Below are 26,832 nucleotides of genomic sequence, written 5' to 3'. Positions count from 1 at the left end.
AGATTATTATTATTACTATTATTTAGCATCAACATTGTCTAACACTATATTATGACTTAACTGTCTATATCAGAATACAAATTTTGAACAAAACATATTAACCCTTAAACATCTGAAACAAAACAAAACCTAGAATTTGTGCTATGTGTTTGTTTCACAGTTTAAGTTCAAAGAGAGAAATTAAGAGAGAAATGTATTTTATTATATATTTTTTTCACATTTTCATAATTATTGCAAGTGCAACTAAACAATCATTAACTGTTAACCCTATACCAACCCCCTCAACCAACTCTATACAAGTACGCTAGCTGTAACCATATACCGACCCTTACCTTATCCATAACCTTAACCCAACACTATCTATTTCTTTAAAAAAACTGCTAGAATTAAATTTGCAGGGTTATGTGACTGGGAAATTGCACTCAGACTACTTCCATGAGCCTAAGTGTAGCTGTAAGTATGAATTTTTTTTACAATGGAAAAGAAGACACATTTTTCACATTTTTGCTTATAATAATTATTACAGTTGCAACTAAAGAAATAGAACTCACATTAGATTCAGCCCTGATTGTCAAATTACTAGTATGTTTAGGATCTAAATTAAGTTTCGGCAGTTAATGTTAACACACACACACACACCTATATATGGAACATAGTACAATCTTAACCTAACACTATCTCTAACCCTAAAACATCATTAACCCAAAGTCAGCATTACATAACACTAACCCTAATCCTATCAGTATCTCTAATAATAGGGGACACTCCAGCAAAATACTGCAGAAGCTAAAATAGCAATCTCTTACTGCTATTAGCATTTCGATTAGTGCAGGGCAGCTGGTGAAGCCCAAGGCCGATCACAATCAGCAGTGTGGCATGTAAAGGTGGCGGTGTGCTCCTTTAAACCTCTACCCACTCCCCCTTCCCTCTCTTTCCCATCATTTGAAATACATTCAATTCACCTTTTCAAACCCTTCTCTGCTAACATTGCTATTTTATCGCCCCCCTGGTTCCCCTCTTCTCTTCCTTGACCACTTTGCTGCCTGGCTACCCTATTTCCTCTCTTCTAATATTCCATCCCTAATTCTCAGGGACTTCAATATTCCCATTAACCCACCTTTGACCTCTACAGCCTCTAAACTACTTTCAATTACTTCCTCCCTCGTGCTATCACAGTGGGCTAATTCTCCCACCCTGGCAATACCCTTGACCTAATCTGCTCTTGCATGTACAGTAGCTAATATCTGCAACACTCCATTTCCTCTCTCGTACACACCTTCAGCCAACAACTTCAGCATAACCCCCCTCAACTCAGGAGGGACCTTAATTCTCTTCATCTCCAGCAGCTGTCAGCTGATATTGATTCACAACTGCTATCCATCCCTTCCCTCTCCTGTACTTCACTGGCCATCTCTGCATATAACACTACCCTCACCTCTGCCTTGAACACTGCAGCACCGCTCCAAACAAGCACCTCAAGGAGCACCCGCCCCCAACCGTGGCATACTAAATCAACACGCTGCTAAACACAAGCAAAATAAAGAAACATAGCGTATAACTGTGTGGGGACTGGTGTTAATGTGTAATCACAATTGGACACTCACAAATTATTGGAGTTAAAACAGCCTTGAAAGGTATCTCTTTCTTCAGTATCCAATGTGTTGTCCCTCTTCACATATTCAGCAGCGGATGGATGTATATATCTCAGAAGACAAAATATATACAGAAATTGTAGTGCGCTTCCAGAGTTTAAGTAAAAAAAGTTTTAATAACTTACATTCAGGTAAAAAATAAACAGCATGTCACCATAAGACGTCCTACGCGTTTCGTCCTTGGACTGGACTTCCTCAGGGACTTGGTGAGATAAGGTGCAATCACAAATATTAACAGCAATAAAAATATCCCTCCCGCAGTCCTTTTATACATCCCCATTTGGTGTTCAAAGTCTTTCAGCTGGTGTTCATTTTTCGTTTTTCGCGGTCTTGGGCCGAATGACGTCATCGCGTACGCCACGTGCGTTCCACCATGCGTTCCACAGACCCGGAAGTGGGTCGCGATCGTTGGTCTGTTTCCATTGCATAGACTCAGAACATGTGTAGACGGGTAATAATACAAAAAAACGGAATAAGAAAATTAAGTAAAATTTGGAATCACAATGGGAAAAAATATAAATTAAAATTAAAATAAAAATAAAAATAAAGATAAAGATAAAAATAAAATATAAAAATAAAAATAAAAATATAAATAAAAATAAAATTAAAATTAAAAATAAAAATAAAAATAAAAAAATCTAATAAAGATAAAAAGATAAGTAAGAAAAAATAATAATAATAGGGATAAAATACAAGTAAATCCTTTATTTTTCGAAAGAAGAAAAGGTACAATAATTCCCACATGTTTTACAAAAAACGAATATAAAATTGATGGTTCTTTTAATCTTCAAAAAAACTCCACAAATCAATATCTAAATTTAGACCAAAGGGTTGGAGTGTTTTTAATTTATTGATCCAAAAAGTCTCTCGTTGGGAAAGCTTTTTGGTCAAATTTCCTCGTCTCCAAAAAGCTCCTTTGACCAAAAAGCTTTCCCAACGAGACCTTATCGGTGGGGGGATGACGTAGGACGTGGCACGTGGCACGCCGCGTCTCGCGGGTTTTTTTTTCCTTGGCCGGAAGATGGGAGGTGGGAGACACCGAGCAGAGCCGGACGTTGTGAGGGAAGACGCCTGACTTGCTTTTTTTGCTGCGGTTGGAGGTACGGGGCGACGCAGTGTTGCTGAGCGGATGCTGAGTGGAGAGAGAGGACAGAGGACGGATCCCAAGCGCCTACTTTTCTAGGTGGAAAACCGGTCTCTGTTCGTCCGGTACTGCAAAGGGGGAGTGACGGGCGTGATGGGAGTGAGAAGAGTGACCCCTCAGGACGCTTAACCGAAGAAGTGGATAAGTGGATAAGTATACCGGCTGGTTTACTATAGATATATGACATATGTTACATGTATACATGTATATTAGATCTACGTATTAGTTAACAGAGCTTAGATACTACTTAGTCACTCAGTACCTAAGTGTACATTAAGGTCCATATATAGGTTTTATACCCTATTATATGTAGTACTATTTACTATTATCGCACTATTATCGCAGTAATTGCTACCCCTATCTCCCTTTAATCATTTATTAATCATTTATTAAGAATTATTAAGAACTACTAAGACTCAAAGGAAACTTCACTGAAAAAAAAATATAGGAACACAAAAAAATATTTATATATTAATGATAAAAAAAAAAAAAAAAAAAAATATATATAAATAAAAAGAAAAAAGGGAAAAGAGATATATAAAAAAACAAAGAAATAGAACGCTAATAGAAAGAGAAAGTGAAAAAGAAGGGAAAGATAGGAGGAGGAAATGGCCTCAAAAAAAAACCCAGAAGGCAAACAGAATGTTAAAAAAACTGCTAAAAAACAAGAACCAGCCACAGAAAGGAGGACTTCAGGTTTTTTTTTCTCCCCAATTAAATAAGGGGAGTAGTACTAAATCTATACAAGAAGAATCAATACCTATATTGGACTCTAAAGAGACTGAGATAGACAAAACCTTGTCAGATAGCTCTTGGGAAGAAAATGTATCTATTACTGCCGGTTACTTATCCAAATGCTTGGAGATACAATTTGAGAAAATAAAAGAAGAAATAAACCTGCAATCTAGAGAAATAAAAAATGAGATCATAAATATAGGAAGAAGAGTGGTAATGCTAGAAGAGAAGACGGACCAAATAAAGATACAACAAAAAAACAATACGGATAATATAAATAAACTGGATGAAAACCTAGAGAGCCTGAAAAAGAAGATTGTGGATTTAGAAGATAGATCCAGAAGACAAAACCTCCGAATTAGGGGGGTCCCGGAGACTGTTGCAAAGGCAAATTTAGAAAAGTATTGTGTAGAGTTTTTTCTGTTCCTGGGGGTTAATTCAGATAATGGCACAAGCGGCATTGAAAGATGTCATAGACTACGTAAACTTGATAATATACCAGAACAAGCCCCGAGAGACATAATTATTTGCCTACAATCATTCCGTTTTAAGATACAAATTATGAAGGCAATGACAACAAAAGACCTGAAGGGGTCAATCTTCCATCAAATTAAGATTTTTCAGGATCTCTCATACCAGACCAGACTTCAAAGGAAACTTTTTATTAACCAGACAGAGGTCCTTAGAAAAAATGCAATTAAATATGCCTGGGGATTCCCGACACGCATAAATTTAACATATAATAACCAAAGACTGACTTTTGATAAACCGCAGAAATTAGAACAATGGCTACTAGAAGGGAATTTAACATAAGACATGGCATGAGATAATTTTTTTTTTTTTTTTTTTTTTTTTTTTTTTTTTCTCGCACATATAAGACACTAAATAAAAAAATAAATTAGGATTAAAGCTACACTAGAGACCACAGAAATGTAATGGGTGGTTTCACATTATTAATTTAAATCTCTCCTGAAAACTAAGAAAATGGGGGAAAGAAGGGATAAAGAGAAGAAAAGAGAAGGGAATAGAGGGAGAAAAAAAATAGGGGAGGAAAAAGAGAAGGAAAGGGGTGTTTATAATAACCACAATAATAATAAGAAAATACACGATATAGTAAGAGGTAATTTGATAGAAAGACCATGATATAAAATAGAAGTAAAATCCTGGATTTAAAGACATATTAAAATAGAAAATACACTAAATACACTAAAAACAATTTTTTTTGGGTTTAACTAAAAGGCTATTTAGATCAAATAAAGGAAGAAAGAAAGAGAAAGGAAGAAAAACTGGGTGTCACTTTATAGAAATATTTTGATACAAAACAAACGAATCTACACTAAGATTGAATGTAGGTGCTATTTGGGTAAAATATGAAACAAATAAAAAATAAAGAAAAAACAATTTTTTTTTTTTTTTTTTTTTTTTTTCCCCTTCTGGTATTATTTTATCCACTACACCCGTCCGGCCAAGGAGAAACTCTAGCTCGCAGATCTCGACATTTTTTCTGCGAGCATAGAGAATGGGGATTTTTGCGACGTCACTGATTAGAGAATCGGTGCCGTTTTGGGACTGTTGTTTTCTCTCCCTGTGTTTTTGGCAGGACTTCCCCCTGAAGGCTACGGGAGGCCTAGGTAGGGAGGAACACAAGGGAGGAAATAGATACATTGCTTTCTGCCTAGTAAAAGGCAGACATTGTACGTTTTATGTTGTGTTTTATATGTTTGTTAGTACAGATGGTGAATTTACCAGTCCTCGAAGGAAAAGAAATAGGATATATAAAATAAAATGAGACTAGCGACGATTAATGCACAGGGGATAAACTCACAGTTTAAAAGATATACAATCCTTGAGTTTCTCAAAAAAGAACAAATCCAGATTGCAGCCCTACAGGAAACCCACTGGAGAACACAAGATAAAAATAATCTTAAATCTAAATTTTTTCCTACTATAATCAGTGCTTCTATGAGTCAAAAAAAGAAAAGAGGATAATATATCATTAAAAATTATATACCAAGAAATTGATTTGGAAGGTAGATACATTATATTAGTAGCAGAAATTAACAATCAAAAATATACGTTAGTGAACATATACGCACCAAATCAATCACAAATTGCTTTTATTAAAAAAGTGCTGAATAAAATGGAACGCGTGAAAATGGGTCGAGTTATTGTTATGGGAGATTTTAACTGTGTACCCGATATTGAGATGGACCGGAGCTCTAAAACAAAAACTTGTAACTATGGAAATATGAAGATGACTGCTAAAACATTTTCTGAATTAATTAAACAAGCACAACTCTTAGATTATTGGAGGATATTTCATACGAAGGAGAAGGATTTTTCCTGTTTCTCAAAAGCTTTCTGCTCATACTCTAGAATTGATCTCTTTTTGGGAGACAGAAACTTAGCGAGCCAAATCAAAAAGGTTTTTATAACAGCTACTACATGGTCAGACCATAATCCGGTCATCCTAGATATAAAAGAACAATATCAAAGAACAAGAGCTGACTGGAAAATGAAAGACTGGTTACTTAAAAATGAAGATAACCTTAAACAAATTAAAGACACAACAGATTATTTTTTCAAAGAAAACAGAAATAAAGATGTCTCTCCAGCAATGACTTGGTGTGCTTACAAATCAGTAATAAGGGGCCTTTTTATAAGCTTAACAGCAAGAGATAATAAACTAAATAAAAAAAAGGCAAATTTAGCTGAATTGTACATAAAACTAGATGATTTACTTGAACAAAATAAAAAGAAACCATCTCGGAGTATTACTAACGAAATTATAGACATTGAAAAATTAATTAATGAACATCTTATGACAAAGGCAAAGAATGCGTTACATTACTTAAAACAAAAATGGTACTACACCGGAAACAGAGCAGAAAAACTAATGACGAACAGAATAAAAAAAGAAAAATCGAAAAGAATCATCACCAAAATTATTGATAATGGAGAGACTATCTTGAGACCTGAAAAAATAGCAGAAGCCTTCAAAAATTACTACCAAGATCTATACAATACTAAAGACCCTATCAAAACGGAGAACATTAGCGCATTTCTTGAGAACATAAAGAGTCCAAAAATCTCACAAACACAACTGCAGGAGCTTAATAAAACTTTTCAAGAAGAAGAACTGATCTTCTGTATCAACAAATTAAAAAAGAATAAATCACCTGGTCCAGATGGATTTGATAACCTTTTCTACAAACTGTTAGGAAATAATATTAAAACGGATTTAAGCGAAGTTTACAATTCCTTTGTTACACCTAATAGCATACCGGCAGAACTGTTACAAGCAAATATAGTGCCTATCCTTAAACAAGAAAAGGATGCAGAGAAGATAAAGAATTATCGTCCAATCTCATTGTTGAATACCGACATCAAAATATACTCTGCTATGATAGCAGAACGTTTAAAAAAAATCATATCAGAAATAATAAACAGAGACCAAGTCGGGTTTGTCCCAGGGAGGTCCTCAACCCATAATATCAGAAGATTGATTGACATATTGGATTCCGCTTGGACCACCGGAACTCCCATGTTGACCCTGTCCTTAGATGCTGAGAAAGCATTTGACAGGGTCAACTGGGAGTTCATGAGACAAACACTTCAGCGATTCGGATTGGAGGGAAGACTTCTTGAGAACATTTGCGCCCTATACACTGGTCCAACAGCAAGAATAAAGGGGAACGGCTTTAGCTCAGAGTGGTTTCCATTATCTAACGGAACACGACAGGGATGTCCGTTATCCCCTTTACTCTATATAATCTCATTAGAACCTTTGGCATCTGCCATCAGACAAGAAGAAAACATCTCGGGTTTTGACCATAAGAAAGAAAATATAAAAATAAACCTCTATGCAGATGATGTGATTATAACTTTAGAAAATCCGTTACAATCAATAACACAGCTCATGACAATTATAGAAAAGTTTTCGCAGGTCTCTGGTTACAGATTAAATACAGATAAATCAACCATTTTGGCGAGTAATGTAAATATGGAAGAAAAAAAAGAGATAAAAAAGAAGTTCGATTTTACCTGGATTGAAAAATCGTTTAATTATTTGGGAATTAATATTTGTACAGATCCAAGCAAAATTGTTGAGATTAACTTCCTCCCACTACTCCTAAAAATGAACAAGCTACTAAAAGATTGGAAAAATCTGGAATTTTCATGGTGGGGCCGTATAAATATAGTTAAATCCTATGTTTTACCAAAGTGGTTATACCTATTCAGAATGCTCCCTTTGAAGGTACCTGACAGCTGGCTATCACTTATTCAACAATCTTTTTCTAAATTTATATGGCAATCAAAGAAACCGAGGCTGGCAAGAAAATTCTTGGCGATTAAACAAGCAAATGGAGGAGTGGGACTTGCGCTGATCCAACAATACTATCAAGCGAGCATTCTCTCTCATTGCATTATTTCACAACATACAGAGACTAAACATGAGAGATGGTATGCAATAGAAAAAAAAAATGTCAAATAATAAAGATCTGTCTACCCTTTTTTGGCTGACGCAAAAAAAGAAAGACAACTGCCAACCATGTTCTGAAAGTATAGTGTTACAAAATATTGTAGAAGCTTGGAACAAAATAAGAAAAAATATGGGTCTTAATAACCGTATCATCAATACTTTACCAATTTCAATTTTGGAAAATAATATAGAAGATCTAAATCTAAAAAATTGGGACAAAGTAGGTATTCAAAACATAGAAGATCTAATGATTGGACCAAATCTTAAATCATTTGAACAATTAAATACAGAATTTGCTCTGCCAGGAAAAGAAAAATATAACTTTATAAGGATCAATAGTTACTTAAGTAAAGCACTAGACAAAGAACATTCAGAAGTTAAATGTAAGTTATGTCAGCTGCTGAAAGCGAATGACACGAAAAATTTATTAAAAAAGTGTAACTCGATACTAAGACTCAAGGAAGAAGATATTATTTTTCCGGCCATTGAGAAATGGGAGAAAGATTTGAAAATAAAGAAAAAACTGGAAAAAAGTGATTGGGAAAAAGCTTGGGTGTCTGTGGCTAAACATATTAAATGCTTAAATTTAGCTGAGTTACACTTTAAGATTATAAATAGACTATACCTGGTCCCAAGTCGCTTGAATAAAATGGATCATAACATATCAGCGACTTGCTGGCGGTGTGATAGTGCGGTGGGAGACATGCTACACATTTGGTGGAGCTGCCCCTTGATAATAGAATTATGGGAAATGTTTATAGACAAAATTCAAGAAATAACCGACTCTAAAATACCTCTGTCTCCAGAATTACTCATATTACACTTAAATCTTAGCCAATATAATATGGACCTTCAATACTTTCTTACGCATGCGTTAATAGCGACAAAGATCTCTATAGCCAGAAGATGGAGAACTAATAATATACCAAACTGGGAAACCATAAAAAATCAGTTAACATTTCAGCTAAAAATGGAAAGCGGCTTAAATGTAAACCTAAAAAAAAAAAAAAAGGTGGAAATAGATAAATGGCTAAATAAGTTGTGTGCATTTTAACCTATAAAAGAAATATATGCTAAGATAATTAGCTAGTTACTCTAATTATTATTATGGGAACATTACTGAGGATCGTAATCACCATCTGTATGTCAGTTGCGTATTGTCTTTATGTTTTTTTTTTTCTTTTGTTATTGATAATGCGAAATATTAATGATGACTTAGTACCATAGCCCGAACTATATGAATGGCAACAGAAAATTACCGGCAGGTACTGTCTGAAATAAAAAAAAAAAAAAAAAAAAAAAAAAAAAAAAAAAGAACCATCAATTTTATATTCGTTTTTTGTAAAACGTGGGAATTATTGCACCTTTTCTTCTTTCGAAAAATAAAGGATTTACTTGTATTTTATCCCTATTATTATTATTTTGTCTTACTTATCTTTTTATCTTTATTAGATTTTTTTATTTTTATTTTTAATTTTAATTTTATTTTTATTTATATTTTTATTTTTATTTTTATTTTTTATTTTTTATTTTTATCTTTATTTTTATTTTTATTTTTATTTTTATTTATATTTTTTCCCATTGTGATTCCAAATTTTACTTAATTTTCTTATTCCGTTTTTTTGTATTATTTTTTATCATTTATCTCTTAGGATATTTTTGATTGTCACCCAAAAGACATATAACTTATTGTATTTACCTTTAAACAGAAAGAAACAAAGGTGCAACATAAACGGGTTTCACTATCATATCGATATCAGTATATATACACTGTTTATGGTACCAGAATCATAAGATGTTAAATCATATCGCTATTCTTTCCTTATATGTTTTCTATAAGTGACATCACTATCCTCTCCCTATGTTTTTTATAAATGATATTATTATCCTCTTATTACATATGCTGCATAAATGATGTGAAAAGCATAAAAAACATAAAATATGTAAGGGAAGCAACTTCTAGCAACTTTTATCTTTTATTTTTTCTCTCATAAAAAGGGATGTATACATATGCCTTTACCAACACGTTATATGGTAAATATACAGTTCTGATTTTGTTTTATAATTGTAAGTGCCATCCAGAGAACCGTTTGGTTCTCCGTTTGGTGCACCCGTCTACACATGTTCTGAGTCTATGCAATGGAAACAGACCAACGATCGCGACCCACTTCCGGGTCTGTGGAACGCATGGTGGAACGCACGTGGCGTACGCGATGACGTCATTCGGCCCAAGACCGCGAAAAACGAAAAATGAACACCAGCTGAAAGACTTTGAACACCAAATGGGGATGTATAAAAGGACTGCGGGAGGGATATTTTTATTGCTGTTAATATTTGTGATTGCACCTTATCTCACCAAGTCCCTGAGGAAGTCCAGTCCAAGGACGAAATGCGTAGGACGTCTTATGGTGACATGCTGTTTATTTTTTACCTGAATGTAAGTTATTAAAACTTTTTTTACTTAAACTCTGGAAGTGCACTACAATTTCTGTATATATTTTGTCTTCTGAGATATATACATCCATCCGCTGATGAATATGTGAAGAGGGACAACACATTGGATACTGAAGAAAGAGATACCTTTCAAGGCTGTTTTAACTCCAATAATTTGTGAGTGTCCAATTGTGATTACACATTAACACCAGTCCCCACACAGTTATACGCTATGTTTCTTTATTTTGCTTGTGTTTAGCAGATTTTCCCCTATCCTATTTGCATATATCTATTGAAGACAAGAGGAAGTCTTCGGGGATTCATCCAGGACACTTCACCCAAAATTCAGGGGAAGTCCCGGTTTGCTCCAAATTTATACATTTCTCACTGGGGTTGTGTTTCACATATATTGTTGTTTTTGTTTAAATCAACACGCTACCTGCAAAGATGCTCCCGTTGTGCTGAACGCTCCTGTAGGAAGTCTTGCACCCAGTCAGACTTTCTCCATTATAGATTCACATACAGCGCAGTCCTTGCCCTCGCCAAACAGTCCTACTTTTCCTCTCTCCTTACTTCATACTCCCATAATCCCAGGCATTTCTTTGCCACCTTTAATTCTTTTCTTTGCCCTGCTGTGGCCACCCCCCAAACTAACCTTACTGCCAATAGCTTTGCATGTTACTTTACCGACAAGATTAAACAGCTAAGGAAAAAATTCTCCCCTCCTTGCCATTCCCTTTCTCAACCACACATAGATCATGCCTTTCCTACCCTTCAGACGTTCTCCCCAGCTACTGACCAAGAGGTGGCTGCTCTTCTCTTTTCCTCTCGCCCTACCACTTGCCCGCTCCATCCTGTCCCATCTCACCTTACCAGATCTCTCTCCACTTGTCTTGTGCCTTCCTTAACGCACATCTTCAACTGCTCTCTCTCTTCTGGCATTGTCCCTGCTGAACTTAAACATGCCACTGTAGTACCTATCCTGAAAAAAACATCTCTTGACCCATCCTCCCCCTCTAACTATCGTCCTATATCCCTGCTCCCTTTTTTCTCAAAGCTTCTGGAAAGACTTGTCTTTACCCGTATGTCTCACTTCCTCAATTCCAACTCTCTCTTTGACCCTCTTCAATCTGGCTTCCTCCCCCTCCACTCAACTGAAACTGATCTTATCAAAGTTACTAATGACCTAATAGCAGCTAAATCCAAAGGCCACTACTCCATACTAATTCTTCTTGACCTCTCTACTGCCTTTGACACCGTTGATCATGCTCTCCTTCTTCAAACTCTTCAATCGCTCGGTCTCTTTGACTCTGTCCTCTCGTGGTTTTCCTCTTATCTTTCCCAACGCTCATTCAGTTTCTCCTTTTCTAATGATACCTCCTCCCCTCGTCCTGTCTTGGTTGGAGTCCCCCAAGGCTTTGTACTTGGTCCCCTTCTATTTTATCTTTATACTGCCTCTCTTGGCAAACTTATTACCTCTTTTGGATTCCACTACCACCTGTACGCTGATGACACCCAGATATATCTCTCCTCCCCGGACCTCTCCCCTGCCATCCTGCAGCGAGTCACTGCTTGCCTTTCTTCCATCTCTGACTGGATGTTCTCCCGCTTTCTGAAACTCAATCTCTCTAAAGCTGAGCTCCTTGTCTTTCCTCCTCCTAATACTGATCCTCCTTGTTCACTCTCCCTTAAAGTTTGTGGTACCCACATCAGTCCATCCTTGCAAGCGCGCTGTCTTGGCATCATACTTTATTCTGGCCTCACATTTGAGCCTCACATCCAATATGTTACGCAAGAAGCTACCAAGGAGCTTGTCCATGCTCTAGTAATTTCCCGCATGGATTATTGTAACCCTCTCCTGATTGGTCTTCCCAAAAGCCGTACTGCACCACTACAGTCCATAATGAACACTGCCGCCAGACTGATTTTCCTCTCTAGTCGGTTCTCTCACACCTCACCCCTCTGTCAGTCCTTACATTGACTTCCTGTATGCTATAGGAGTCAATTTAAGGTATTAATTCACACCTATAAAGCACTGAACAACTCTAGCCCCTCTTATATCTCTTCACAGATCCATAGGTATGTCCCTTCTCGATCTCTCCGCTCTGCCTGTGATCACCTCCTGTCCGTTGATCACCTCCTGTCCGACTTCTCGCGGGCGTCTCTCTTCCTATGGAATAGAATGCCTAGCCCCATCAGACTGTCCTCTAGTCTTGCATCCTTTAAGAAGTGCCTTAAAACCCATCTCTTTAGGAAAACTTCCCAGATTAACCTCTACCTTACATACTTGTCTCTTGCTCTCTCCTAAAAAGCAGCCCACCTTATTTGACTGCAAATTCCTGTCCTATTGTGTTTTACACCCCACCTCCTATAGAATGTAAGCATGTTTGAGCAGGGTCCTCTTCAACCTATCGTTCCTGTAAGTTTTTTTGTAATTGTTCTATTTATAGTTAAATCCCCCTCTTATAATATTGTAAAGCGCTACGGAATCTGTTGGCACTATATAAATGGCAATAATAATAATAATAATAATAATAATAATGCAGGGAGACTATGGCAGGATCTATTCATGCTCTGTGGGTGTTTTCTCTGGATACTGGAAACATCAAACTCACTGCAGCTGCATCATCACATCTATCAGTATAAATTTTACCCCAGCTGAAAGAGACTAATACCAGATTTCAACTGATATCTGGGTCTTCCTAAAGTGAGCAGGGATTTAACCCGAGTCACACCAAAATGTTAGGACGTTCCATGATAACCTCTAAAGACCAATATGTGGAGGATGGCATGGAAAGTCATATCATAAATTGGCTAATTTATGACAACAAAAAAGGTAAATTAGAATGAAGTTAAGGATTCTCTGCTAATATATTTTTTTCAAAATGTACTTTTTTTTCTTTCTTTCTTTCTTTCTTTCTTTTTTTTAATTATCCTTATTAATTCTCTAAAATTTCTGTTTATTTTTTTTACGTCCAATGAGTCATGGAAAAGATGATCATGTATTATGTTACCTGTTGGTCTTTAGTTCCCCAGACTATGGCACTGGTGTTGATGGTGAAGACTTGTCCAAGAAATGCTGACATGTCATAACTGCCCACGTTGACATGCCTTATGGTACCATTTGGGCCCTGCTGCCAGTTTAGAATGTCATAAACAGCAGGTGGGTCACCGTTTCTATCAAAGTAAAGCTCCCTCCCGCTGCTTAGTTTGAGCTTCACTTTCTTCATGTAATGCAAGAGCTGAAAGAGAGGACATGTGGAGCTTATTAATTGCAGAGAGCATGAGTAGACACAGTTTTATCTGTTTTAATCTGAAATGTTTAATTTAAGATTTTATAAACTAATCAAACAAAAACAATGAATTAAAATAAGATCTTACAAAATATGTGAATACACTTAAATGAAACAGCTATAGGCCAGGTAGTGGGTTGTGAGACTGTTGAGGATTCACTTTCTGGATATAGTTGGAAAACATGATATGTGATATGTTTCAAACAAACATGCATCAGTGAGTGAAAATGTATGCCCCTATGCCAAGCATGTCAAACTCAAAGTCTGGCACAGGCCACATAAACAAGAAAAAAATTACTTACATTTTCATAGAAACGTAGGTTTATTTTTAAAAGTACAGTATATAAAAAAAACAGCATCCCCCTCTACTAAACCATAGCACCTCCCTCTACTAAATCCCAGTCCCCCCCCTCTACTAAACCACAGCACCCCCCTCTACCACCCTGTCCCAAATCTGATCCTCCCGCTGACATGCTTACACATGCTCACTGACATACACACATACTCACTGACAGACAGACACACATACTCACTGACAGACAGACACACAGACACACACACACTCACTTACTGACAGACACACACACACACACACACACATACTCACTGACAGACAGACAGACACACACTGACAGACACTCACATACACACAGTTACACATTATTTTCTTTATTGCTCCCTACCTTTTGGAGCCGATGTGGGGCATCTCCCTGGGGTCCTTCTATCTGCTCCTCACTGCTTCCTCCCACGCGCTGGCGCCCTGGCATCACTACAAACCGCGCGGGTGAGGGAGCAGTGAGGAGCAGGAAGCTTGAGCTCCCTCGCTGGCCTTCCTCCCCGGCCAGGTAAGTTTTAGCAAAGTAGGCACCTTCAATGTGGAGAAAGCAGGTGCCTACTCTGCTATAACACCAGCATGTACTCGCGGCTCGCCGGGCTGCAAAGATGGTCCTTGTGGGCTGAATGCGGCCCGCTCTGCCTTTGCTTGCCCTTTGCAAGGTATAACTCCCCTGACACGCTAACTATAGGACTAAAGGGCAACTTAGCTAGACGTATTACCGGTCCTTAAAGTGACCAGACTTAACGTGAAGAGAAAAATAGGAAAAAAACAGAATGGTCAGACGAGCCAAGGTCAGGGTAGGAGAAGTACGGATAAACGATAATCAAAGCCAAAGGTCAGGGAATCCAGAAATACGGAAAATCAGAGACAAGCCGAAGTCAGATACCAGGAAAGACAAGTTAACAGAACGCACTCTCGGGCTACAATAAACCACGACAGGGCAAGGAAGTGATGTAAGAGGGAGGTATAAATAGGGCTAGGAGAGAGCTGATAGGCTAGGGAACAAAATAGGGCAGTATATAAATAGAGTACCAGTTCACAGGTAAAACATGGTAATATCACTTTAGGGGGCCGGAGACAAGCCTCACAACCCTAGCGCATGTATGTGCGCACCCCCGAGCGTGTTCCCGGTCGTGCGCGTGCACCTGGACGTGTGCGCGTTGTCGGCCGGATGTCAGCAGAGCCTGGAGGAGCAGTGCAGACGGCAGGACCGGAGCAGCGCGGGCCGTGAGGAGGTATAACAGACTTGCAGTGGTGAGTAACTGTTAAGTACTGGCTAGTAGCATAGTTCTACAAATGTTAAGCTCCAAAATGTAAATTAAGGTACATATCCCACCTGATCTGTGAATAATTGGTCTCATGATTTAATATTATTTTATGAATTGTATGAAACATTATTTGTACAACAAGAGCATTTCTGTAATATGTCTCGCCGGCACTTACCAGTCCAATGCTTCAAGCGGATTTCCCAAATTCAACAGAAAATGTATCTTATAATAACTTCTCCAGTTTCTAAATTATTCAACCCCTTGTACAAATATGCAAAACAGGTGTTTTATCAAGCACACCTGTTGCAAATAATCAACAGCTTTATTAGTTGCACAATGTGTGCTTGAGCTGGAACACTTGAAATGCGTGAACTGGCTTTTATCACCAAGCTGTGATATGTTTTGTTATTACCTTTAACCCCTTAAGGACCAAACTTCTGGAATAAAAGGGAATCACGACATGTCACACATGTCATGTGTCCTTAAGGGGTTAAAATAAGATGGATTATAAGTGCAAACATAAAGTTATACCAATTACATTTAAAGGAACACTCCAAACACCATTATCACTATGGTGTTTTTTTTTATATATACAAATTAAATTCTTAAGTGGGTTTTGTCAGGTGCCACTCGCATCCTCCATTACAGCATTAGTGAGAACTGGAAACTTCTTGTCTGATCTAAGCTCAGTGGAGTAGGACTTGGCTGAGGTCCCTCACCTGACCCTTCCAGCCAATGAGCTAGCCCTGAACTCCAGGGTTTTGCTCAGACAGAGAGCTGATGCAAGCTCTAAGGTAAGCAGTTAAACTTCTCTAAATTGGTTTGATTACTAACAATGGGGGCAAGAGGGTACTCCTGGCAACATACCCATTACAGAAGTAATTATGGTGCGTGAAGTATTCCTTTAACATATTGAGCTAGATAAAATGAATCACCAATTCATGTGCAATTCAATGCTATTCATTTATAACAGTTAATGCCAAACAGACAGAAACAGATGCTCAAGGTCTCAAACTACAAAAGTAAATGAGACCCTATGCATACCTGGATATATGTATAAAGTTTGTAGAAGGGTACTATATACAGATACTGGAGGCTGAATCCCCCTAGCCAGGGAGGACAGTGCCACAAAATGAATAGATAATTGGAACAATCAAAATACATAAAAGAACTCAAAAATTAAATAAATGAAGTATATACAACTAATTCACTCTCCATTATCTAATGGATCTGGGATAAGTCGAGGACTATTCTGGGATAGAGGGACAAAAAATAAAAAATCCTTTAATGATAGTAGTCAATAAATATATCCATATCCCTGTCTCTGCTGCTTACCCAGCCATACAGAGTTAATGAGTAGATGAATGGATGAAGATTAAACAACAATAGTTTTAATTAAATCAAAATGAATGAAGTATATACAACTTGTACGATCTCTACTGTCTAATGGGTCTGGGATATAGTCAAATGAGAGAGGACTATTATGGGATAGAGGAAAAAATTCCAATTAATAATCCATATCCATATCCCTGCCCCTGGTGCTTGCCCAGCCACATATATATAGCTATTATCCGCTCCAAAGTTAGTGCTTAGAACTAATTTGTCATCCTAAGTGGATACAGATAATCAACATAAAAGTTAATTAAACAAGGCAGCACTAACAATCAGACTGTATCACAGAGATGCTGTAAGCAAGGGATAGAGCAATATAGTGAAAGAAGCATAGGATAGGATAAGAGGTCAGTACTAAATGTACTTGACAAATATAGTTATAAAGCCTCTCTCCCTTTTCAGCTAGCTAGATAGACATAATAGAGAAAGTATGAAAGAAAATCAACAAAAAACGGTGATACAGAGCATGGTAAAAAATGCTCCCCACCCAAAGTGTTCAATCTGTGCCCATGTGAGAAACACAAAAAAATAATAAATGCTAGAAACGCCGGCTGGGAAAGCACCAGGGGCAGGGATATGGATATTGATTATTAATTGGAATTTTTTCCTCTATCCCATAATAGTCCTCTCTCATTTGACTATATCCCAGACCCATTAGACAGTAGAGATCGTACAAGTTGTATATACTTCATTCATTTTGATTTAATTTAAACTATTGTTGTTTAATCTTCATCCATTCATCTACTCATTAACTCTGTATGGCTGGGTAAGCAGCAGAGACAGGGATATGGATATATTTATTGACTACTATCATTAAAGGATTTTTTATTTTTTGTCCCTCTATCCCAGAATAGTCCTCGACTTATCCCAGATCCATTAGATAATGGAGAGTGAATTAGTTGTATATACTTCATTTATTTAATTTTTGAGTTCTTTTATGTATTTTGATTGTTCCAATTATCTATTCATTTTGTGGCACTGTCCTCCCTGGCTAGGGGGATTCAGCCTCCAGTATCTGTATATAGTACCCTTCTACAAACTTTATACATATATCCAGGTATGCATAGGGTCTCATTTACTTTTGTAGTTTGAGACCTTGAGCATCTGTTTCTGTCTGTTTGGCATTGATATAGTTTAGGGGTCAAGCCCCTGGAGACCCCTGGAGTCTCCCTGCGGTACAATAGGCTAAGCGGGGCCAGACTGGGACTGTCCCATTTGGTACAGTACTGGTGACTGTTCCATTTGGGTTAAGGACGTAGTCGGTTACCCACTACCTATTTTTTCGCTCTGTTTTCTTATTTATAACAGTTACCTTTACAACAAAATAAATAGAGCAAATAAAGAGATACATTAAATATTTACCTGCCATGACTTGAAGTTCCAAATGTCTGCACATCTACCAAGGATGAAAGGACCTTCTGCCTTATTGCAGCTTTTAAGATCTTCCAGTGCTCTGGCCAAAACATGAGCCGCAGTGTAAATATTGTAGGTGATTCTTAAACTTGAAACATCATTGTAGTTGTTCTGAATGCTTTCTAGTTTTTCTTCTCCGGTACACTGCTTTATTTGCATACTTGTAGACATGGTGACATTTTTAATGTCTAAATATTTGCATCCAAATGATTTTTCCCATACAATCTTTGCCCAGCTCCTTCCTAAAGTCATAGATGGGTGGACTTTGTTGAAGAACTCTCTAAGCCCTGGTATTGTTCCACGGGGAATAGCTAAACCAATAGTGCCAACAAGTAGCTCAGAATATTTCTCCATGTTGTTCAGTGTGAATGTGGACCATGCTTCACTGGCAACAAATATTCTTTTGGTTACTTTTTTTAACAACATCTCATCGAAAATAGGAACCAAAATAACACCATTGCAAATGACAATCACAACATTGGCTGTTGAGTCCTTCATCACCTTGACAATTTGAGGAGCATTACGGTCTGGTAGCCTACTAAGAATATTTTCAGTAAAAGCAACACACGCACCAGCCTTGACTATTTCTTGAGTGACTGTCTGAATTCCCTGTTGGCCATAGTCATCATCTACACCCAATATCCCCACCCATGTCCATCCAAAATTCAATACCAGTTGGGCAATACCACTAGACTGAAAAATATCACTGGGGACAGTCCTGAAGAAAGAGGGAAACATATTGATGTCGCTTAATTGAGGACTAGTCGAAATGTGACTGATCTGTTGGGAAATAGAAAATTAAACTGGCATTAAAGACAAACAATAAGTTAATAAATTCTACTAAATACTAATCTGGAACATATCTTATTTTACTATAGAAAACATTATTTTACTATATATATATATATACATATATACATACATATATATATATATATATATATATATATATATATATATATATATATATATATATATATATATATATATATATAAATATATAGTGAGAGGCAAATTGAAAAAACTCTACCAGAACCTTCAGAAGATGCTACACATTAACATTTAGTAATGGAAAATTATAATGGAAAGCATATGTATGATGCAGAATTACAAATTGACCCCCCCCCCCACCAAAAAAAAAAAAATCAACACCATCAAAACTACCCCCCCCCCCCCCCCACCCACAAAAAAAAAAAAAAAAAAAACGTGAATACAGTTTGAGTCCAAACCTCTGGTGTTTCTCTTTAGACAGATTAATATCTGGAAGTAATTTTTAGTTTGCTTGAAATATTTTAGTGGGACTCCCAAACAACAACAAAAATGTTTATGATATCAGGAAATGCTCCCATCAAGAATTATAGTTACTACAGCTCACTGAAATGATCATTGTGGAATACGACGAATTGCAGGGCCAACTTTCTTTTATTTCCTTTATAATTATTATCACTATTATTATTATTATTGTTATATCTATTTATTTGTTTATTTATTTTTCATAAAACTATTTTGAAGCCATAATACAATCCCTTTAAGCTGCACTGATAAATCAGAAACCACACTTCTGCATTTTCAAGTGTGATTCTGTCCATCTTGGATGGCAATGATTGGTTCAGAGTTCTTGCTAGTGCTTGAGATATTGGTGGAGTAATAGAGAAATATAGCAACACCCCCAAAAATATGTCCCCCAAAGTCCTTGACATTGGCTGTCTGGCCATGGGTTAAGAATGATAGTGGTTAAAAAGTCAGGTTTCTAGTCTAATATCTACTCCCATTCGCTGGTTGGAACGGGTAAGGGGAAAATATAAAAAGTAGGGTAGACAAGGAAAAAAGTTCTTCCTATGTCTATTGGTGACAAATGGTGAACAGCCATGCATTCAATCATCTTTCTAACTGCATGCCCTGTTTTTTGGGATGTTAGACAAGGAGCATGGCTGGCATTAGGACTTAAGGTGCCTTGTACAGAGAATCTTCACAGCGTCCCTCCCTGGCCACACCCGCTCATTCATGTACAGTGTGTGTATATAGGGGTGTAATGTTTGTATATGGGCTTTATTAAATTACTAATTATTAAAATGAAATTGAATGATTTTCCTTTGTTGTTGTTACCTTGCAGGAAGGGTAGCATGCTGAATGTTTGGCCATGTTATAGACACACAAGGTGATACAGACAGATTAATATGGCAATTAAAGGTTAATTTCCTACACCTGTGGCTTTATAAATTGCAATTAGTGTCTGTGTATAAATAGTCAATGAGCTTGTTAGCTCTCACGTGGATGCACTGAGCAGGCTAGATACTGAGCCATGGGGGGGGAGGGGGGGAGAACTGACTTTAGACCTGTGTATCAAGTTAATGGAACTTTATAAAGATGGAAAAGGATATAAAAAAAATATCCAAAGGCTTGAAAATGCCAGTCAGATCAGGGATCTCTTTATACCTTGGTCAGGTAGACCAAGAAAGAATTCAGCCATAACTGCCAGAAGAATTGTTCGGGATACCCAAGAAAAGCCCACAGGTAATCTCAGGAGAAATACTCTGGAAAAATACAGTGCGGTTGTGTCAAAGAGCACAATACGACGATACTTGAACAAAAATTAGCTGCATGGTCGAGTTGCCAGAAAGAAACCTTACTGTGCCAATGCCACAAAAAAGCCCAGTTACAATATGTTCAACGACACCTTGACACAGCTCACAGCTTCTTGCTCACTGTAATTTGGAGTAACAATACTAAAATAGAGCTTTAAATATGGTCACAACCAAAAGCGCTATGTTTGGAGAGGGGTCTATAGTGAAAAGAATACCATCCCACTGTGAAACATGGTGGTGGTTCACGGAAGTTTTGGGTGGGGGGGAGGGGGATGAGCTCTAAAGGCACGGGGAATCTTGTAAAATTGATAGCAAGATGACAGCTTGTTATCAAAAATACTGGCAGATAATCTGCAGCTAGAAAACAAAGATTATATTTCTAAAAGATGAATGGAGACATCCTAGATCTACACAGGTTTAATGGATTCTTGAACATCTGTCATTCATAAAAAAAAACATTATTCCTAGTACAATGGATGCAGTCAATATATTTGCACAATGCTTATTTCCATGTACTCAATGCTAAACATCACTAGAGGTTTCTGAGATTGCAGTGGAAGGGCTCTTCATTTTTACATCTTCATGGTGAAAGATAGATCTGCTGAATTCTATATGCTCCCTCCCAGTTAAGGGTATAGCTGGGAAAATGGTTTAAAAGTCCAAGGCATGGTAGAGCTCTCTTGAGAAAGTGCAGTAAAACTTTTTACATAAGTAAAGATTGTTGACTGTCATACTACATATCCAGGGATCGTATAGAAGCCACAGGGAACCAATCTCCTCACTACTAATGAGACTCCGCTTCCACCGTGTCTCGATATATGCCCCAACCAATGGATCACTGTGATTCAACAACAGGAAATAACAGATTTTATTTATAAATTAGCTCACAACATCATAAAACTATTTGGATACAACCTTCAACATGTTCAGATCATTCTGTAAGAATAGGCGCTGCGTCTGTAGTCTTTGGTGGAACATCCCAGAACACGTCATCGATGGCTGGGACAGGGGAGATCATCTGCATACACTAAAGGCATCCCTCAACTGGAGAGGGGATTTAGGAAGGCATTTAAAATACTGGTTACATAATGTCAACACCTATTAAGCTGCTAAACTGTTGAACTTTGTCATTTTCATGTTTCCCTTCAATTAGAGGGTGCTATTATGGGGAGTTTCAAAAGTAGCTAGAACACAAAGATTCTACTTCTAAAAGGTGGATGGAGACATTCTACATCTAGACAGGTTTACTGCATTCTTGACATCTGTCATTCATAAAAAAGCCATTATTGTTAATACAATGGATGAAGTTAATAGACTTGCAAGATGCTTATGTCCATGTACTCAACTGGAGAGGGAATTTAGGCAGGCATTTAAAGTACTGGTTACATAATGTCAATGCCTATTAAGGTGCTAAACTGTTGAACTTTGCACTTTTCATGTTTCTCTTCAATTAGAGGGTGCTATTATGAGAAGTTTCAAAAGCAGCTAGAACACAAAGATTCTATTCCAAAAAGGTGAATGGAGACATACTACTATGAGAAGTTGAACTTTTTGCCTTCTTATTACAGGCCTACCAGAACATTGGTTTTAGCACACCACAACCGACTTACACCACCACTACTATAACTCACCTTGTTTTCCCGGACCACAAATAAAAAAAATTAAAAAATGAAAATAATATATATATATATACATATATATATATACGAGAGTGTAGCCTTTTTTCCTTTCCTCTTACCTGTGGGTATTTGTAGAGCCCCAGAATATGTGCCAGCATAATTGAGTGTGTAGATGCAGACTGGCCAATGACAGCACTTAAAGGGATGTCCCCAATGCACCGGTAATTAGGAATGGCCATACTGTGTCCTGTCAGTACTTGAAAGGTTCCCTGTACGCTCTGCTGCAACAAACTGCACGAATCATATGCTTGATATCCAAGGGAGACATTTGTGAGAATATTAGGATTCCTGTTGATTTCCTCTATGGCGAATATCACTGTTTGAAGATACTGATAGATCTCATACTGGAAGCTTTAAAGAAAATAAAAAATAACAGAGAAAAATATATAAGTACGGAATACCAAAATATAAAAGAGAGGATTTGATAAATGATGTTGTGCTGAGATGAGATGCAGTGATTGAGATTAGGATAAAGTCAATAAATATAGGGATATGAGGTAGGTTACAGCACAGGATAAAGCTTCAAAGGCAGTGGATGGAGACAGCGAGAACAAATATGTAATGTAGGTTAGAGTGTGTATGGTGACACAGTACAGAGCTATGAGGTAGGTTACAGTGCAGGATGGAGGTGCTATGACAGTGAATAGGGACAGTGAGTACAGAGATATTTACTCGCTGCAAAATCTCGTGGTCACTACTCTATCCTAATTCTCCTTGACCTGTCTGCGGCTTTTGACACTGTTGATCATCAACAGCTTCTTCTCATCCTCCGCAATATCAGTCTACAAGATATTGCTCTCTCCTGGTGCTCCTCCTACCTCTCCCAGCACTCTTTCAGTGTTTCTTTCTCTGGCTCTGCTTCTTCTCCCGAACTCCTCTCTGTTGGTGTCCCCCAAGGTTCAGTCCTTGGTCCCCTACGGTTCTCCATCTATACTGCCTCCCTTGGTAAACTCATTAGTTCCTTTGGCTTCCAATATCATTTCTATGCAGATGACACGCAAATCTACCTGTCCTCTCCTGATCTCTCCCCGTCCCTCTTGACTAGTGTCTCTGACTGCCTCTCTGCTGTTTCTAACTGGGTGGCTGCCCACTTCCTTAAACTAAACTTGACCAAAACTGAAATTCTGGTCTTTCCTCCCTCAAATGTTGTTACTCCTGTGTTTGTCTCCCTCCAAGTCAATGGTGCTACCATCAGCTCCACCACGCAGGCTCGCTGCCTAGGTGTTCTCTTTGACTCCGACCTCTCCTTCAAGCTTCATGTTCAATCTATTGCCAAATCCTGTCATTTCCATCTCAAAAACATTGCGCGCATCCGCCCCTACTTAACGCCAGATGCGACTAAGGTGTTGGTCCATTCCACTGTCTTTTCTCGCCTTGACTATTGTAATCCGCTTCTCAGTGGTCTTACGTGCTCCCAACTTGCGCCGTTACAGTCCATAATGAATGCGGCGGCGAGGCTCATCTTCCTGTCCGCCCGCACCTCCCATGCCTCACCCTTCTGTCAGTCCCTACATTGGCTTCCTATAAAATATAGAGCTCAATTTAAAATGCTGGTTCTTGCTTTCAAATCTCTACATAATTCTGCTCTCACCTATCTATCCTCACTTATACACAAGTATGTCCCGTCTAGGCCCTTACGATCTGCTGAAGACTTACGTCTATCTTCTGTCCGTACTCACACTTCTCATGATGCTCGCCTTCAAGATTTCTCGAGGGCTGCACTCTGCACTCCGGTGGAACTCGCTTCCCTCCTCCGTTAAATGCTCACCAGTCTCCACTCCTTCAAAACATCATTAAAACCCCACTTCTTCATAAAAGCGTATCAATTAAACTGTTAATAGCTCCCAACTGATTCCTCTTCTGCAACTGTCACTAGTCTAATACTATCCTTACCTTTTGTGTTATTTTACCCCACTCCCTCTAGCATGTAAGCTAATTGAGCAGGGCCCTCAAACCCTCTGTTCCTGTGTGTCTAACTTGTCTGGTTACAACTACATGTCTGTTCGTCCACCCATTGTAAAGCGCTGCGGAATTTGACGGCGCTCTTAAAAATATCATAATAATAATAATAATAATAATAATAATAATAATATGAGGTAGGTTACAGTGCAGGATGGAGGTGCTATGACAGTGGATAGGGACAGTGAGTACAGAGATATGAGATAGGTTACAGTGCAGGATGGACGTGCGATGACAATGGATAAGGACAGTTAAGTATAGAGATATAAGGTAGGTTACAGTGCAGGATGGAGGTGCTATGACAGTGAATAGGGATAGTGAGTACAGATATATGAGGTAGGTTACAGCGCAGGATGGAGATGCTATGACAGTGGATAGGGAGTGTGAGTACAGACATATGAGGTGGGTTAAAATGCAGGATGGAGGTGCTATGACAGAGAATAGGGACAGCGAGTACAGAGCTATGAGGTAGGTTACAGTGCAGGCAGGGCCATTTGAAGGAATTTGGGGGCCCCAAGCAAAATGGACATGGAGGCCCCCACATGCACGCTCAAGGTCGGCGCCTGCACCCGGGTCCTTCCCCCCCCCCCCCCCCCTGAGTCCGCCCACAGGGATGCAGTGTCTGCAGGGCCGGTGCAAGGATTTTTGCCGCCCTAGGCAAAAGTAAAGTTTGCCGCCCCCCATGTGACATCACAGTGCCCCACCCATATGATCTGCCATGTTAACTAACACAGTGCTGCAGTGCCGCCGTGTTTACAATAAAAGGCCTGCAGGGACAGGCTATAGACACCAGAACCACTACATTAAGCTGCAGTGGTTTTGGGGACTATAGTGTCCCTTTAATGTGAGGTAAATTAGAGATTAGTGCCACGAATAATATACTAGATTGCCTACTTACAACCAGATGAGGATGATGATGGGCTTCAGCTGCCGTCTGGCTCCACTGGTCTGGTGTAGAACAGGCTCTCTGGAGGCGGTTTGTAACTGTGGTCACAAAAATCAATGTTCTGGGAGAACGGGAAGCAGCTCCATTTTTTGAGGGCCATTTACACAGCTCAAGGTCTGGGTCCCAGGGTCCACCTTCATGTTCCACCAATGAGTTTGTTCACAGGGGTGTGTGTGTGTGTGTGGGGGGAGGGGGATGTCCTGATGTGTGTAAGGAATGCATTGTGTGAATCTGTGTTTGTATGTGTAAGGGCTGCAAGGTGAGTTTGTGTATGTATGGGATGCAGTGTGTGTGTCTGTAAGGCAGTGTTTCCCAACCCAGTCCTCAAGGCACACCTACCAGTCCAGGATTTAAGGATTACCCAGTTTTGTCTAAGGTGTTTTTAGAAAAAAAAGAAAAAACACCTTAGACACAACTGGGTCACCCCTAAATCCTGGACTGGTAGGTGTGCCTTGAGGACTGGGTTGGGAAACACTGCTGTAAGGGATGCACTGAGTGTGTGGAAGGGGTGCATTGTGTGTTGCTGTGTGTAAGGGATGCATTGCTTGTGTATGTGTGTCTGTGTGTAATGCATTGTGTGTTTTTCTGTGTGCAAGGGGTGCATTGTGTGTGTGTGTGTGTGATGGATGTCAATCTCTCCCCCTACCCCCGTCAATTTCCTTCTTCTCCCCCCTCTCCTATTTCCTTCTTCTCCCCCTCCCTCTCATTGCCTTCTCCTGCCGTCCAATTTCCTTCTTCTCCCACTCCCTCTCATTTCCTTCTTCTCCCCCTCCCTCTCATTTCCTTCCTTCTCCCCCTCCCTCTCATTTCCTTCCTTCTTCCCGCCTCCAATTTCCTTCCTCCCCCCTCCAATTTCCTTCCTCCCCCCTCCAATTTCCTTCCTCTCCCCCCTCCAATTTCCTTCCTCCCTCCCCCCCTCAATTTTCCTTCCTCCCTCCCCCCTTAAATTTCCCTCCTCCCTCCCCCTCCCTCAAATTTCCTTCCTCTCCCCCTCCCTCAAATTTCCTCCCTTCCTCTCCCCCCTCAAATTCCTACCTCTCCCTCCCCTCCCTCAAATTTCCTTCCTCTCCCCCCCTTCGAATTTCCTCCCTTCCTCTCCCCCCAAAAAATGTCCTCCCTCCCTCTCCCCCACTCCCTCAAATTTCCTCCCTCCCTCTCCCCCCCACTCCCTCAAATTTCCTTCCTCTCCCCCTCCCTCAAATTTCCTCCCTTCCTCTCCCCCCTCCCTCTCCCTCTCCCTCTCCCTCCTCCCTCAAATGTCCTCCCTTCCTCTCCCCCCTCCCTCAAATGTCCTCCCTTCCTCTCCCCCCTCAAATTCCTACCTCTCCCTCCCCTCCCTCAAATTTCCTTCCTCTCCCCCCTTCGAATTTCCTCCCTTCCTCTCCCCCCCAAAAATTTCCTCCCTCCCTCTCCCCCCACTCCCTCAAATTTCCTCTCCCCCCCACTCCCTCAAATTTCCTTCCTCTCCCCCTCCCTCAAATTTCCTTCCTCTCCCCCTCCCTCAAATTTCCTC

At 39.0% G+C, this 26,832-nt stretch overlaps 1 protein-coding gene across 1 annotated transcript in view; it reads right to left on the bottom strand.

Moving 5' to 3' along the window:
- The window catches only part of LOC134601906 (extracellular calcium-sensing receptor-like), a 36,576-nt gene that overhangs the window by 7,996 nt on the left and 1,748 nt on the right, over window positions 1-26,832 (bottom strand). Inside the window, exons 2-4 of the mRNA XM_063446410.1 lie at window positions 22,474-22,765; window positions 18,100-18,930; window positions 13,462-13,689 (exon numbers count right to left, since the gene is read on the bottom strand). Of these exons, the coding sequence (XP_063302480.1) occupies window positions 13,462-13,689; window positions 18,100-18,930; window positions 22,474-22,765 (1,351 nt within the window). The remainder of the gene's footprint in view (window positions 1-13,461; window positions 13,690-18,099; window positions 18,931-22,473; window positions 22,766-26,832) is intronic.

This window comes from Pelobates fuscus, chromosome 3, assembly GCF_036172605.1.
Source record: "Pelobates fuscus isolate aPelFus1 chromosome 3, aPelFus1.pri, whole genome shotgun sequence".
In the NCBI taxonomy this organism is placed as follows: domain Eukaryota; kingdom Metazoa; phylum Chordata; class Amphibia; order Anura; family Pelobatidae; genus Pelobates; species Pelobates fuscus.
Note: the sequence above shows the minus strand (reverse complement) of the source record. Positions and strands in the feature narration are given on the sequence as shown.